This window comes from Lithobates pipiens, unplaced genomic scaffold, assembly GCF_037356315.1.
Source record: "Lithobates pipiens isolate NorthernLeopardFrog02 unplaced genomic scaffold, aLitPip1_a1.2 Scaffold_13, whole genome shotgun sequence".
In the NCBI taxonomy this organism is placed as follows: domain Eukaryota; kingdom Metazoa; phylum Chordata; class Amphibia; order Anura; family Ranidae; genus Lithobates; species Lithobates pipiens.
The window spans coordinates 469,552,785-469,569,945 of NW_027507718.1; the positions used below are offsets into that span (position 1 = coordinate 469,552,785).

The 17,161-nt window shown below is 43.5% G+C and overlaps 1 protein-coding gene across 2 annotated transcripts in view; it reads right to left on the bottom strand.

The window, feature by feature from the left end:
• Window positions 1–17,161, bottom strand: part of HTT (huntingtin) — a 275,564-nt gene that overhangs the window by 193,528 nt on the left and 64,875 nt on the right. The window contains exons 7-10 of one of the 2 annotated variants that reach the window (XM_077477875.1): window positions 12,965–13,106; window positions 10,464–10,642; window positions 7,175–7,379; window positions 4,306–4,353 (exon numbers count right to left, since the gene is read on the bottom strand). In XM_077477875.1, the coding sequence (XP_077334001.1) occupies window positions 4,306–4,353; window positions 7,175–7,379; window positions 10,464–10,642; window positions 12,965–13,106 (574 nt within the window). The remainder of the gene's footprint in view (window positions 1–4,305; window positions 4,354–7,174; window positions 7,380–10,463; window positions 10,643–12,964; window positions 13,107–17,161) is intronic. The other variant, XM_077477874.1, reaches the window with a different exon arrangement.

Below are 17,161 nucleotides of genomic sequence, written 5' to 3' on the forward strand. Positions count from 1 at the left end.
ATGAGTTTTCTTTTTGTATGCGTAAAAAAAAAAAAAAAAGTTTTCTTGGTGTATATAGAAACAATTTTGTATGTTTTTTCTTATGGAACTGTGATCTCTGCTAGGAAACTTTTTTTATTGTATGTTACAATTCTTAGGTTTTCCTGGTAGCACATTTAAAGTGAATCTTTACTGCATCTGAACACCAAAAGCCAAAAACACTATTTAATTCATTTTTAATATTCAAAGCAAAAACGCCCCCATCCAACCATGTTGCCATGCTTTATTTTGCTAAAAAAAAAAAAAAGAAAAAAACACCACCCCAGCATTTCTGACCATGGCCATCTTCAGTAAGAGCAGATGATTCATGTAGGATTTACTTACAGGAATCAATCTGCTCTTAGCTCAAGCATACATGCAGAATAATGTTCTTAGCAGAGAAAACCTTCTCCTCCTCTCCTCCTGAAGTCTCCTGGGATGTATGACATCATTTGCCTAGGCAGGAAACCAGGAAGTAACTAAAGAAACGTAAAAGCACTTTACTTTTTCCATATTTTGTTATATGGTACAGCCTTATTCCAAAATGGATTAGATTCATAAATTTCCCTTAAAATTCCACAAACAATACCCCATAATGACAACGTGGAAGAAGTTTCTTGGAAATCTTTGCATATTTAAATAAAAAAAATATATACATTTCAGATCTCTCCAGAGATGTCCAATCGGGTTCAAGTCTGGGCCACTCAAGGACATTCACAGTTGTCCTGCAGCCACCCCTTTATGTTCGCTGTGTGCTTAGGGTTGGTGTCCGGTTGGAAGACGAACCTTTGCCCCAGAGCAGGTTTTCATCAAGGATGCGTCTGTACATTGCTGCAGTCACCTTTCCCTCGATCCAGACTAGTCTCCCAGTTCCTGCCACAGAAAAAATCCCCACAGCATGATACTGCCACCACCATGCTTCACTATAGGGGTGGTATTTGGCTTGCCATTCAGGCTAAAGAGTTCAATCCTTGTTTCATCACAAGAGAATTTTGTTTCTCCGGGTCAGAGTCCTTCAGGTGCCTTTTGGCAAACTCCAGGAGGGCTGTCATGTGCCTTTTGCTGAGCAGTGGCTTCGATCTGGCCACTCTACCATACAGGTCTGATCGGTGGAGTACTGCAGAGATGGTTGTTCTCCTGCCAGGTTATCCTCTCTCTATAGAGAAACGCTGGAGCTCTGTCAGAGTGATCAGGTTCTTGGTCACCTCCCTGGCTAAGGTCCTTCTCCCCCGATCGCTCAGTTTGGCCAGGCAGCCCACTCTAGAAAGAGTTCTGGTGGTCCAAACTTCTTCCAGGCACGGATGAGGCCACTCTGATCATTGGTACCTTTAACGCTGCAAAAATGTTTGTGCCCTTCCCCAGATCTGTGCCTTGATACAATCCAGTCTTGGAGGTCTACAGACAATTCCTTGGACTTTATGGTTGGTTTGTGCTCGGATATGCACTGTTAACTGTGGGACCTTATATAGATAGGTGTGGGCCTTTCAAAATCATGTCTAATCAACTGAATTTACCACAGGTGGACTCCAATCAAGTTGTAGAAACATCTCAAGGATGATTAGTGGAAACAGGATGCACGTGAGCTCAATTTTGAGTGTCATGGCAAAAGCTGTAAATACTTATGTACGTGTGATTTTTCATTTTTATTTTTTATTTTTTTAATAAATTTGCGAAGATTTCAAACAAACTTTTCTCGTCGTTGTGGGGTATTGTTTGTAGAATTTTGAGGAAAATAAAGAATTGAATCAATTTTGGAATAATGCTGTAACATAACAAAATGAAGTGAAGTGCTGTGAATACTTTCCTATGTTTACAAATGCTAGCAGCATGAGGATTCAAAATAATCAATGTGGATTGAGAGAGAAAAGTTTCACTTCAAAGTACTTATTTTGAACTTAGTTGCATTTGGGTACCTTTTTTGTGGATGGCGCTCCCAGGAAAATATATACAACATACAGTGGGGAAAATGACACACATGAAGAAATGAAGGGTCTATAAATTTTTATCATAGGTGTATATTAAATAAGAGACAGTATATCAACCAAAAATCCAGGGAAAAAATAAATAAAATAAACACGATACAAATGTGGTAAATTGAGTTGAAGTTCCGTGAGTACGATAAGTATTTGATCCCCAAGCAAAACATGACTTAGTACTTGGTGGAGAAACCCTTGTTGGCAAGCACAGAGTTAAGACATTTCTTGTAGTTGGTTACCAGGTTTGCACACATCTCAGGAGGGATTTTGGTCCACTCTGCTGCCCAGATCTTCTCTAAATACTTAAAGTGGATGTAAACACGATTCATGAAATTTGACCTAAGCACATATACATCTGTAGTGTTTTCTTAACTCTCTCCAAAGCCCATAGTTCTGTGTGTTTCTGCTGCTCCGTTCTTCTGTTATCAGTATGAGAACTTCTGACAAGTTCTCCGTCAACCAAGATAAAACCAGCTGTAAATTTGTGTTGTGGGAGGTTGCGATCAATAGATTTGCAGAGAGCTTGTCTTGTCACAGCACAGCTCTGCACATTCCTTCCTTTGCCTATGTGGAATGGGGGTGTGCGCCTTTCCTCCAATCAGCTGTCTTGGCTGTATACCAATAATCTACTTCCAGTGCTTAACAGGAAGAGAAAATCTAACACCATGCACTTTCTAAAGAATATATAAAGCTGAATAGAGCAGATATACATGTAAAACTTATGTAGGGAGATTTGTTTCATCTTATCTGTTCATTTCGCATGGTATAGGAGAGGGTTTACATCAGTTTTAAGGTTTCTTGGCTGTTGCTTGGCAACTCGAAGTTTCGGCTCCCTACATTCTCTATAGGTTTCAGGTCTGGAGACTGACCAGGCCACTCCATGACCTTAATGTGCTTCTTCATGAGCCATTTCCTTGCTGCCTTGGCTGTATGTTTTGGGTCATTGTCATGCTGGAAGACCCATCCATGACCCATCTTCAGCGTTCTGGTTGAGGGAAGAAGGTTCTCATCCAAGATTTAACAATACATGGCCCCATCCATTGGCCCCTCAATGGGGCAAAGGCATCCTGTACCTTTAGCAGAGAAACAGCCCCAAAGCACAATGTTTCCCCTGCCATGCTTGACTGTAAGGATGGTGTTCTAAGGCTCATAGTGAGCATTTTTATTTTTTAGTCTTTTAATCAGACCACAGCACTTTCTCTCAATCCTTCTCTGAATAATTTAGATGTCTATTGCCAAAATTCAGACACATACCTTCTTGAAAAAGGGGGAAATTGCGGTAGCTGCAGGATTTCAATCAATGGCAGCGTATTGTGTTACCAATGGTTTGTTTGGTGACTGTGGTCCCAACTGCCTTGAGATCATTCACAAGCTCCTCCCGTGTAGTTCAGGGACGATACCTCATTTTTCATGAGGCAAAATCTTCAATGGAGCTCCAAACCGAGAGCGATTGGTAGTTGCCTTATATTTCTTCAATTTGTGAATAAATGCTCCAGCAGTTGCCTCCTCCTCACCAAGATTCTTGCGGAATGGTCTTGTAGCCTCCATTCTATCCTTGTGCAGGTCTACAATGTTGTCCCTGATGTCCTTGGACAGCTCTTTGGTCTTGCCCATGATGGTGAGATTAAAATGGAAGATTCTGTGGACAGGTGTCTTTTATACACATAACATGGTGTCTTTGGGAGCACCTTCTTAAATTGAAAGAATTAATCTGTTTACCGCATACTGTAGGCAGTCTGTGGGAGTCAGAATTATTGTTGGTAAGTATGGAATCAAATACTTATTTTAGTCACTGAACTGCGACAAAATTTATAACATTTGTATCATGTGTTTGTCTGGATGTTTGGTTGATATTCTGTTTCTATCATTTACAATACACCTATAGATAAAAATTAGACACAATTTCTTTGTAAATGGGCAAACTTACAAAATCTGCAGGGGATAAGATATTTTTCCCACTGTATGTAGGATTTTTGGTGTCAGATTCCACTACTAGACTATTTATTGGACATCCTTCATTACACGCAAGTGATGTGACCAAAGCTATAGGACTTTTTTTTCCCTCAAGCTAAACATCAGCTTTAAAACTTAAAAGCTCCACTAGGCCCTCTTTATAGAATACCCAGATAGTTAAAAATCAAACAATGAAATACAACCAACAGTGGTACAGTTCTACAATGCTGGTTATTTGCCGTGGGATAACATTACAAGAAGCAGATTACAGAGGATTGAAGAGGAAATGGTTACATTAAAGTTTTAAAATGAAGCAGAAAGGATGAAGGGATTGGCTGTAGGATATGCAAATAATCACCTTTTTGTTTCCTGGACAGAGCAGGACTGCAGGTAGAGCTCCCACCAGCTGCAAATCACAGAATGGAAGAGTGCAGAGAGATTAATAGGGGGGCATGCATTTCACAAGTCAGAATTGGGAAGGACCATAGTGCATGATTCATATTACATAAAGATCAGAAAACAGGTTACTTAGTTATCATGCAAAGCAGTGGATACTAATCAAAGAATTAGTAATGATTAGATTGAATATTAAAGAAGCTGATTTTTAAAGCAGCTTAGGCTACAAAAATCCTCATCTAACCATGTTTTTTATTTTAACCCTGAAAATTCACTGTTGTGGTGGCTGGCTGCCTCCCCCCCTCCTTAGACATCATTGCACACTGGGCATTTAGCAGGTCTGGATGGTTCACCTGTGCCCTCCACCTACAGATAAATGCTGGAGCCTCATGTACCTGGGCCAATGCTCCACGTGCCACAATTCTTATTAATAGAAAAAAAAACAACCTTGGACAAATCCCAGTGTACATGTTCAGGGAAAAATTGTGATCAGATAAACAAACCATTACAGTGGCTGAATCATGCACATTCCATTGTTGCTTTCATTGAAAATCACTGCATCTGAAACCATTTAGGCCTCATTCACATGGTTTTATTATTTTACACTGTACGCATGTAAAAGGTGGTAACTCCTACATGCGTATAGTGCAAAGAGACCATTTTATTGGCACCACTACTGTTCAAGTTTGACATTTAAATATCAACAATGTCAGCAGCGGAGCCACCACTGATTACACACCATTGATGTTTACACGTCATCCTTGAGGGCTGCTTCACATCATAGAAAGTCCAGATGGGTTACTGTATGTGTGTTTACACATTTTTGATGTATTATGGTGCATCTCCAGTGCATTTTTCTTCTCCTTAATCTTCACACCACAAAAAAGGCACTTAGGATGCATTTTTGCTTACAGTTCACACCGCAAAAACTCACTCCAGACTGGTTTCTGCATGCATGCTTTTGATGTAGTTCCAGTGCCTTCTTTTTTTTAAAGTTTCCTGGGTGTTTTTATGTGATGCGTTCCGGTGCATATTTTATTTATTGCCTTTTGCTGCAATCCAGTACAGTCCTGTGCAGAAAAAAAAATGCAGCATGTTTTTCCTGCACTGAAACTGACTGCACTGGTGTGAACTATGCCATTGGAACCAATATCATCTAATGTCCATGCATTTTTGATGCAGAAAAAAAATACACACTGGACTGCCTCTGGTGTGACCCTGTCTCCTGCGTTTTTTTTCCTCAAGGATTCCCAGGGGTTTTTTTTAGGCTGTACCACGTTCCAGTACAGTTCCGAAAAAATGCAGCATGTTCTACAGCAGATGGCTGTGTATATATGCTGGCAAAAATTAGCTCCTTTGTCACACACCATGGGGAGTACCTTCCGCCAAACATGACTAATTTACCTGAATGGTGGTGCAGGTGTGCAGGGGTTAAAACAGGTGTTGAGGAGACAATATAATGGCTGCTCACCACCTGTCAAGTCCCCTCTGAAAAGGCTTCCACCATGGATCACTCTTCAGAGGGCAACACAAGTATAAATAAGCCCTTAAAGGATAAGTTCACCTTTTGAACAGGTTACATGTTCCAGCTCCGTTCTCCCCTTCCCCAGATGCCCCCTCCGTGTGACAATGGGTGGGAGATATTTTCCTTGCATCTGCTGTCAGAACTGAAAAACAGTGCAGCCATGGGGGGCTCCGCCCACACAGTCGTGTCATTCATTCACAAAGCTTTGTTAATGAACTACAAGTACTGTTGTCCTTTCCGGCTGACAGTTTGTAGTTCTTAATGAACTGCGAAGGTGCTGGTGACCACTCTCATAGTCCATTGATTCCTCCTGCCATTCAGTGACTGCAAGGACCTTACAGGCAGAAAGTATACCGAGAGTCTGCAGGATCCAGGTGTTGCATGTGTGATTTGCTGATCGCGGGTGCAATTCCTCATAAGCTGCAGGGTAAAAATATTTAAAAAAAATGAATACTTTTTTTACCTGCAAAAAGGCGTGCAATTATTTATTTGCAAAAAGGTGAACTTACCCTTTAAGAAGCTGTCGGGTACAAATTTTATTAGGTAACAGATTAGGGGAAATTTATGAATGAGGCAGCAAGTAGAATCAATCTGCCTCACTGTACCAATTTAGCCTTACTTAGCTGTGCTACAGAATTGATAAATGTCCCGCACTGTGTTTATTGCAGGAATTATTTTTATCCCTGCTCGCTCTATCCTCCGAACATATGGCCACCAACACAATAATATTTCCGGATAGTATTCACTTTTGAACAACCTTTATTTACAGCTGGCATAAACGAGCACAGTTGCCGATCAGCAATTTTTCCTTAATGTGTAGGTTTCCCTGGGTCTGTTTTCCACCAGGTAAGATATTTGCAAGGCATTTATAAGTCATTTCCATATTTGTTCAACCAAAACATGATACCAGTGTGTCTGTACTATAGAAGAGAAATTAGAACAAAAGCTTTCTAGGAAGACAGGAGTAATAGGATCGTTGTGCTTCAAGAACAGAGGCCTTACAACCACTTCCATCAGAACACAAATAAATGTTGGGTACTTAATACTTGCTTCTTTCCCAACATTTCTTATGATAAATTGACCACTTTGAGGACCAGCAAACCATGCCTCTCTCTCATTCCAAAAAGCATGGAACCCACTGTAGTATATAAGAGCTCTAAAACCGTAATATAAGCTCTAAAATGCAGGCAGAGTGAAAAAGACGGCAGGTTTCAAAAGCACTGGATGCAATACACCTAACCCTCTGTGGCAACTACTGACAATCAGGGCATTCAGCAGTTTAATACGAACACCATTGATGACTTGCCTATGAGCTCCACAATGCTACCACTGCGGTTGCGTCTCCGAGACTCATCTCGACAAATGCTGATATGCTGAATGCCTCCAGAAGATGTCAGGACGTGGAGCAGCTCAATGGGAGGTGTCCTGAATATCTGCTGCAGCAGCTCCAGAGCACCTGTCACCACATTGTGATCTCTGTGCTGAGTAAAATGTAACGTCAGTTCATAAACCTGAAAAAAAAAAAAAAAAAAAAAAACACACATACACGAGTCAATAATCAGTCCCTTAAGGTGTCCATATATAGGCCAAGTGATCCTTTCTAGGTTGCGATTATGATCGTCTATGGGTTTTTAATCATGCTGGGAGATTTTCATAATCATTGGACAATCTTCCTGTGAGTGACCCATCAATCAATCAGCATACTAGAGGAGCAAAGGTCATATGTATGCTACAGGCAACAATAACTTGAGCCCTGGAAGAGATTACCCCCTTCATTACCAAAGCATTTTTTGCCCTTGGCAATTGCGCGGTCATACGATACTATAGGAAAATTTTTATCATTTTTTTCACAAAAATGTATTTTTTTTTCTGCTGGTATTTGATCACCACTGGGTTTTTATATATAAAAAAAAAAAAAAAAAAAAAAAGTATATTAAATTGGTTTGTGCAAAAATTATAACATCCACAAACTACAGTACATATACTGGAATTTGTGCAGCTATAGATGCTATACTGTAATGGTAGAGCTGAACAATTAATCGTTAAAAAAAAAAAAAAAAAAAAAAAAAATCACACAATCTCAATTCAACCCCTCTGACATCTCTATTGCAGAGTTTGCTGATTCTTTCATATGTCAAGTGGAGAGACTTATCTGCTCAAAAGAAAACATCTGGGCAGTCTGTCAAGTTTTTAATATGAAACATTGTAACTAAGCTTCCTTCTTAGAGCAAAGAAAAAAATCTTGGCAGTCTGCCAATTTCAACTACATGTAAATGCAGGAAGTTTAACCACTGAACGTCTAAATCTTTTTCTGACACTTATTTTGTGAGTTAAAATCAATACTTTTTGCTAGAAAATTACTTGGAACACCCAAACATTAAATATATTTTAAAATGACAAAATAAAAATAAAAAATCTGCGCTTGGTAAAAAATAAAATAGTAAATAGTTACTTGAAAAACAGCGGCTGAACACAATAACCCAGATACTAGGCCCAACAACAAAAAATGTGAATAACAGTGCAGCGCTTACTACTAAGTGAATTTACATATAACTAAATGTAATAGAATAAATTCTCATGAAAGACCTAGATATTAGTGAATCCGAAAAAAGTGGACATCAGTGATAAATAATATTTTGCAAAAATTAATTCGTCATTTACATTCCCAAAAAAAATTGTTTATGCAAAAAAATGTGTATTTGCCAAAAATGTTGCTAAAAGAACAAAAAAAATTCCAGAAAGTTCCCTGTATTGGATATGTGAAAGTGACTTTTCAAGGTCCCATACACTTGAACATGTGAAAATTATTATTTGGCATATAAAATATAAGTGAGCAGAAGTAAAGTTGATCCCATGTAGCTCAGGTGAAGGTGCTTGACCACGTAAACCTTTTCACAGCAACAACTCAAGTAAGTAATGCAGGCTTACCAGAACATCTATTAATATGCACAGATACGAATTCCCAAACGATTCGAACCGGTCGGACCACGAGCCGGTCCCTCAAACGCTCCACGGTCACCAGGACGACTCGAATCCTCTTTCCGGGCGGGAAGACAAAAAACAGCCCTCACCTTCGGGTGTTTCGTAATCCAAGTCCGTTCCATAGTTAGTAAGGTTGAATAAAGACACCAGTCCATCCAGTTCAACCTGAGTGAGTGTCTACAATTGCCCCTGTACATTGCACACTCACATTGGTCCCTACCCTCAAAGAGCCTACAATCCAAGGTCCCCATTCATATACTAGGGCCAATTTTTTGGACAGAAGCCAATAAACCTACCTGCATGTCTTTGGAGTGTGGGAGGAAACCGGAGTACCCGGAGGAAACCCACGCAGGCACAGGGAGAACATGCAAACTTCAGGCAGGTAGTGTCGTGGTTGGGATTTGAACCAGCAACCCTTCTTACTGCTAGGTGAGAGTGCTAACCACTACACCACTGTGCCGCCCGAACAGACCGGAACGGACTTGGATTACGAAACACCCGAAGGTGAGGGCTGTTTTTTGTCTTCCCGTCCGAAAATTTTTTTTGGGAATGTAAATGACGAATTAATTTTTGCAAAATATTATTTATCACTGATGTCCACTTTTTTCGGATTCACTAATATCTAGGTCTTTCATGAGAATTTATTCTATTACATTTAGTTATATGTAAATTCACTTAGTAGTAAGCGCTGCACTGTTATTCACATAAATATATTTTAGTAGAGACCCTAGGGAATAAAATGGCAATTGCTGCAATATAGTATGTCACACAGTATTTGCCCAGCGGTCCACTTTTTTTTCCCCAAAATACACTTTTTTTCCCAAAATACACTTATAAAAAATATTTAAAAAAAAACACACGGAAACAAAAACGCAGCCCAAATCGTAATCTATCTTCTAAGTAAAACAATCGACATTCTTATTTTAGCCAGAATCCTGCAGCTCTACGTAATGGCAGTAATCAGCAACTTGTAATGTGATTGTGCTAGGTTGGCGGGCAATCTGGGAGGGTCACTAACCAACACTGACATTGTTAATGACATGAATACATTGATAATACTGGCTTGAAATGAATTAACATCTAAGGGTAATCAAGGGGTTAACTATGTGCCTAACAATGTTTAATGTGTGCAACGTGCTGCTTTTACATTCCTGTATTTTTCTGCCAGCTTTGCAGGGATAAGAAATAGCCAAATCACTGTCCCCTGTACACAAAGTTCTGTTATTGTAAACACAGAATTGTGTGAGTGAGATTGGCCACTGCCGATCAGCTGACTTCAGCCAAAATCATTGGCTAAAATAGGCCAAACTTGGGCCGTTTCCAATCACAACATGGATTGGCAGGGTTTACACACAAGTGCCCCCCAAACCCTGCAGAAGCTGGCCTGCAGATGCCACCCACAGTAGAACTACTGTGTGTGGATGGCAAGTGGTTAAACAAGCATCATAATGCATCCCAGCATGCAAGAAACTTGTTCCAAAATTGGCAGACAACTCCTGCCCATATTTGACCTCTTCTAATCTGGTTGCCCCATAGCATGCCATGAAATACCTAAGAATGCATATTTTAAAAAACAAAAAGGGGGAATTATTTGCCTGCCATGAAATGAATACCTGTGTTAGCTGCTCTTGAGATGGCGATATTTCTGCTTCTTTTCGAGTAACTCCGAAGCTGCCTTTCAGACTGGTGTCTTTCACTTGTTGCTGTAGTAATGGGATCAGGTAGCGTAGTGTTAATAAGACTCCCAAGATTAAAAGAGTTGGCTGTTCATCCTCAACAGGAATAAGAAGACCTGCAGAGTTCAGACAGGCAAGAGTGAAGCAATCTGCAATTCAAATCACTGGGCTGTATGAGTTAAAGTGAATCAGATGAATTTTAAAAACATTCAAACAATCACAAAGTGCAAAAGGAATACAGGCACCAAATGTACACCCCGATGTTTGTATCCTCTTATGTGCTTCTAGTTTACTTAAAGCCAAACTACAGGCAAAAAGCTTTATACACAGATGCAATATACAGGTGCATCTCAACATTAGAAAATCATCAAAAAGTTAATTTCAGTAATTCAATTCAAAAAGTGAATATATTATATAAAAGGCGTTACACACAGAGTGATATTTCAAGCATTTCTTTCTTTTCATTTTGAGGATTATGGCTTACAGCTAGTGAAAACCCCAAAATCTGTATCTCAGAAAATGAGATTACATAAAACCAATAAAAAAGGTTTTATTTTATGTTTTTTAATACAGAGATGTTGGCTTACTTAAAAAGTATGTCAGTGTACAGTATAGTATGAGCTCAATACTTGGTCGGGGCTCCTTTTGCATGAATTACAGCATCAAGGCAGTGTGGCATAGAAGCGATCAGCCTGTGGTACTGCTGAGGTATTATGGAAGCCCAGGATGCTTTGACAGCGGCCTTCAGCTTGCCTGCATTGTTGGGTCTGCAGTCTCATCTTCCTCTTGACAATATCCCACAGATTCTCTATGGGGTTTAGGTCAGGTGAGTTTGCTGGCTAATCAAGCTCAGTGATATAATGATCATAAAGAAGTAGGTATTGGTACTTTTGGCAGTGTGGGCAGATGTCAAGTTCTGCTGAAAAATGAAATCAGCATCTCCATAAAGCTGGTCAGCAGAGGAAAGCATGAAGTCCTCTAGAATTTCCTGGTAGAAGCTGCACTGACTTTGGACTTGATAAAACAAGGTGGACCAACACCAGCAGATGACATGGCTCCCAAATCATCACAGACTGTGGAAAATGTTGCATTTCATTTGGAAATCAAAGTCCCAGAGTCTGAAGGAAGAGTGGAAGGCACAGAATCCAAGTTACACGAGGTCCAGTGTGAAGATTCCACAGGCAGTGATGATTTGGTGAGGCATATCATCTGCTGGTGTTGGTCCACTGTGTATTATCAAGTCCAAAGTCCTCAAGTCCTCCATGCCATTCCATGCCACATTGATGCAACAATGCATGCAAAAGGAGCCCCGACCAGGTATTTAGTGCATACTATACTGCACATGGACATACATTTCAGTAAGCCAACGTTTCTGTATTCATTTTTTGTTTTTTAAATAAAACTTTTACTGGTCTTATGTAATATTCACATTTTATGAGATACTGAATTTTGAGTTTTCACTAGCTGTAAGCCATAATCAAAAATTAAAAGACAGACATGGTTAAAATCTATCACTCTGTGTGTAATGAATCTATATAAATATAGGAATTTCACTTTTTGAATTGAATTACCAAAATACATTTACTTTTTAATGATATTCTAATTGTACGAGATGCACCTGTGTGTACGGCAGCAGTTTTACAGGCCAAAGGATTTTTATTTTTCATCCAGTCATGAGATTTGCCCTGCTAGACAGCACAGTCCGGTAAGTGGAAGGGGCAGACCTTTCAATCATATGCCTGTCCTCAAGTCATAGATCATGTTTTATTCACAGAAGCTGGAGTGCAGCTAGGTGGAAAGGTAGGGCATTGATGGGCAATCTTGATGACTGCCTGTGTAAGCTCCCTTAGTTCCATTAACTCCGCACCAGAAGATTACAGCAGTGGGGAGGGCATTGAAGGAAGAAGATTTCTGCTAAACGAGGACACACCAGCACAAAGCCACATATCTCACTTAAAGTGCAACTTCACCCAACCTACACCCATCCTCTAACAATTGACAGGTTTGGGGGGGGGGGGGGGCAGGTACCTGGTTTTGAAAAAATTTGTGGTGCCCCTTCCCCGGTAGCCTTTTGGGACACATCACAGGTCCCAAAAGAATGCGGCACCATTCAAAAATCACAGTGGAAAGGCGGCTGTGAAGCTTAACTGACAGTTTCCCTTGGTTAAGACGCAGGCACCTAAACCCAAAGTCGATTGAAGAAACGGCTTGAGTGAGGACAGGTAATTGTCCTTATATTAAAAATTACAATCATGAGCCTCATGACCTGCAGTTGACTACCTTCTAAGCTGCTTCAAGCTACTTTGGTATTCCTGTTGACTTGTATGGAGAGGAAAGCAATTCAGACACGAACAAAAGCCTGTGTATACAGGCCAGATTTCAATATTTTGCATGATCCTCCGTGTTGTCCTACAATAATAAAGTCTGTGGAAGTTTACCCAGGAGGACGTTGAGAAGCCACGTGTAGAAATACTGCGTTCTCCGGGAATGTTGGCAGATTTGGACGGCAGAACCAGCTGCTGTGCGGCGGATTGCGGGCGAACTTGATTTTAGATTGGCTACAAAAGCTTTTAGCAGAACCTGTAATATATAAAACACAAGGACCACACAACACATAAAAAAAAAAAAAATAACACATAATCCTACTATTGAAACAATACTACATGAAAAGATCTCTCTAACAATAGTGCAGGATACCTCTCAGAAATGCTGCGGAATTACCAGTATCCTTTACTGGAAACACCTGAAACTAAATAACTTGGAAGGGTGTCCACGTATCTTTAGTTATATAGTTTAGGTGTCTGGGTCAGGTTTCTACAAAGTTTGGCCAGACCGTTTACATTTATCTATTTACATGCATGTTTGAAATAAGGCGGTACGCAATTACGCATGTTTACGTGTATAAAGTGGATACTGCTCAACACCCATGGTACCCATTCAGCTTCACCGCAATTGAAATTACACCCTTAGGCAGAATATGCATGACCAGGCAGCTTCTACCTGAGGCTTTTCAAACTAACAAAGTATTGCTTCATAACAGATTCCCTTCAGTCGGCATAGCTGTTACCCAGCACAGATTATGCTCCTAGCCAATCTGGGAAGCTGGCCAACTTCAGGGTGCAGTGCTAGCGCTGGGCAGTCGCTGTGGGGATTTCACAGAATACATTATTCCTAAAAATTTGCATCACTCATGAGCGCCAGTCAGTAGGAGTCTTCAGCATTTGGGAGAGTCCGCTGAGTGGTAACAGTGGGCCAGGCAGGTCCTATTTAAAATGGACCCTCCAGGAACAATTTTGTATCCCTAATATTCTAGGTCCTATAAACCTGGACTATATTTAAAGTCGTTGTAAACTCTCGCCCACAACTTTGCCCCATGTAAATCAGCATAAAAACCCCTAATGAACACTGCTTGTAGATATCTCCTTACTTGCTTAGTATTGTTGTAATTCTTTTTGTTCTTTAGAATGACATCACTGAGCATGCCCAGATCTCCCCTGATTTACGGCACACTCTCTATGTGCTTATCTATCTGTTATCAGGACTTCCTACAGCACACAACACTGAACTCCCAATAGGCTGCATAATCACTAAGACCTTCTTCCTACACCCCATGTGACATCACATGCAGTGTAAAGCAGGGCTTGGGACAGCATTACTGCAGTCTTATCAGATGAAGCTGATAGGACTCACACAGGCAAACACTAGATAATCAGCACAAGTAAATACTATGAAATAAAGCAAGTCAGCTATGAACAGGGAAGCAGGGTTGACATAGAAACGGATTGAGAAGGAGGCTTGGTTAACAGTACAGGAAGTGCTCAATGTAAGGGCGGAAATCAGAAAACAATATTTAAGATGGCACTGCCTTACCCCAGAAACAAGTTTTTTAAAGTTTCTTTAAACAGTAAGGCTCCTTTCACACTGGGGCGGTTTTCAGGTGCTAAAAATAGCGCCTGTGTAGCGCCTGAAAAAAACAGCCCCTTTCACACTGGAGCGGTGCGCTAGCAGGACGGTAAAAAAAAGTCCTGCTAGCCGCATCTTTGGAGCGCTGAAAGGAGCGGTGTATTCACCGCTCTTACACATTGAAATCAATGGGGGCAGGGGCGTGACCGGAAGCCGAGCTGGAAGGACGCTGTGAGTGAGAGCTCTCCTCCAGCCCAGCGCTACAACGGCCTATCTCGGGGGTTTTATAGCACAGCACGATGGGGAGATCGCGAGCCACCAGGTCCTCGTCTGCCCGGGGATCATCCCAGCCACCCCCGGGCCCGTCATCCTCCCTGAAGTCATACTTCCAGCCGCCCGTGCTCCCGCCGGGCGAAGGCCGCAAGATGGCGCCGGACGACCCGACCGCGATGCCGCGGGACCTCCCACCGCCGCCGCCGCTGATGGGCGAACGCCGAGAGGTGCGCCTGCACCCGTCTGCAGTGGACCCCCCTTGGGAGATAGAAGATATGGGACACCCCCCGTGTGATTCCGGCCGTATCCAGGCCGCGGGGGTGAGCAGGCCGCGATCCGGCCTAGGCCGCGCGGACGGCGTGGAGCCTGCAAGCCTGGAGGCCCAGCGCAGGCACACAGAGCCTCTTTACCCTCCTGGCCACATGGGATCCTGGGATGGCCGGAGGGCCCAACAGGAGCCTCTGCACGATGCATCAGCACAAGGGGTGAGTCAGCAGCATCCCCCCCACGCCTCCTCCCCCACCTCTCCAGGGACTCATACTGCCATCCTGCAGCCCCACCTGCCCTTCACACAATGCGCAGAAGCATTCCCCCGTCTGCTGCGAACGGCCTCGAACCCAGAGATGAGAGGGTCCTTTACCCCCGTTTCTTCAGGAGCCACAGGAGATCCCCAAGGCCTCCCCAGCCGAGCGGTAGCAGCAGCTCTCCCCCTCTCTGATGTGGGGCCCCAAGATGCCTTGAGGCCACTCGCCCCCCCCAAGGCCCAGAGACAGCCCCGCTCCCGGGACTCCAGCGCAGTCAGAGGCCAGGACACTGCCCGCCTTTCTTATGCCCAAGTAGCCCACCCCCGCTCCCCACGGTCCCAAGGGGCCTCTCCGGACCCTATGACTCTCTCTCCCCACGCTACATCCTGGCCGGACCACGGACACCCTTTGTCCCCCTGGCCCCCCTCCACGGCCTCGGGTCCCCCACAGGGAGGCTCCCCCCACCGTCCCCCCCACTGTCCTGCGAGTCCCCGCTTCCCCACGGAGCGACATGGGGACGGACACCCCCCCTGGCACGCATATTTGACCGCTATCCCAACTAAGGACGACTTCAAACAACTGGTGGCAGACGTGAAAGCCACCTGCCGAGCTGAAATCCAGACTCTGCACGCTGGCCTTAAACACCTAGCTGAAAGGGTCGAGATGGCGGAGGAAGAAATTCAGGAGACTAAAATGGCTGTACACCGCACCCAACTGGAGAACTCGGATCACCGCCTCCTCCTGCGGGACATGCAGCGCCATGTAGAGGACCTAGATAATAGAGGTCGCAGGAACAACATACGTGTTCGGGGACTCCCGGAGTCGGATGGACCCGAGGACCTACAGACTTCCCTGCAAACGCTATTTAACGAAATGTTGGGAGAGGACCCGGCCAAACATATTGAGATGGACAGAGCACACCGGGCCCTACGTCCTAAAGGCCCTGCTTCCAAACCAAGAGATGTTGTTTGCAGGATACACTCCTTCCCCCTCAAGGAAGACATTATGTCCAAATCCCGATCAATTCGCAACCTCATGTTTGATAACGCCCCGATCCAGGTGTACCCGGACCTCTCCTGGATAACCCTCCAAAAACGTAGGATGCTGCAGCCTCTCCTCCGCACCTTGCAAGACAGGAACATGCCATACAGATGGGGTTTCCCCTTCTGCCTCACGGCCAACATCAAGGGAAATCGGCCTCTCTTCGCTACCCGGAGGACCTCGACTCCTTTTGTGACACCCTGGGCATACCGGTCCCTAAACTCCCGGCCTGGGACTTGATAGCCTCCCCGCCACCCCCGCCAGTGCTCTGGCAGAAGGTACCCTCGGCCAAGAGACACAGAGGACCGGACCCGGATCACAGATCACCTACGCACAAATGACATGGAATCCCCCGCCGGGGGAACTCCCTGCAGCTTATTTTTGACCCGCTTTCCTCCTTTTTTTCTCTTTTTTGTCCTCCCCGGAGTGCTCTCTCTCACTTTTTTCTCCCCACATAGGGTCTGCTCCCCACTCCCTCCCCCGAGGGCCTGAGCTTTACAAGGTTTCTACTTGGAACTGTCTTTTACCTAGGGCTGGCCTAGGAAGAGTCCGAGAGCAGTTCGACTCCCAGGTTACTGATCCCCCCCGTGGTTCATTCCACCCTTTGGTTCCTCCAGAGACTATTAACTGTTGGCGTCTACCTGCCCGGACCCCCCCCCCCCCTTTTTTTGGTGTTTCCGGGCCAGGAGACCTATTGGAACCGCTTAGGCTCGGTGTCCCTGTAGGGCACCCGGACCTAGTATACGTTACAGCTAACGCTGGTTATGTTCTTTGTCTGTGTTTCTCTCTGTCCTTTCTTTTCCAGGTCTTCTCTCTACCCCGCCCTCTGTGTGGATATCGCTCAGAAGTCGTCTTGGTCGCCAGTCCTTCCCCGACGGTCGCCTCTCTCCCCGG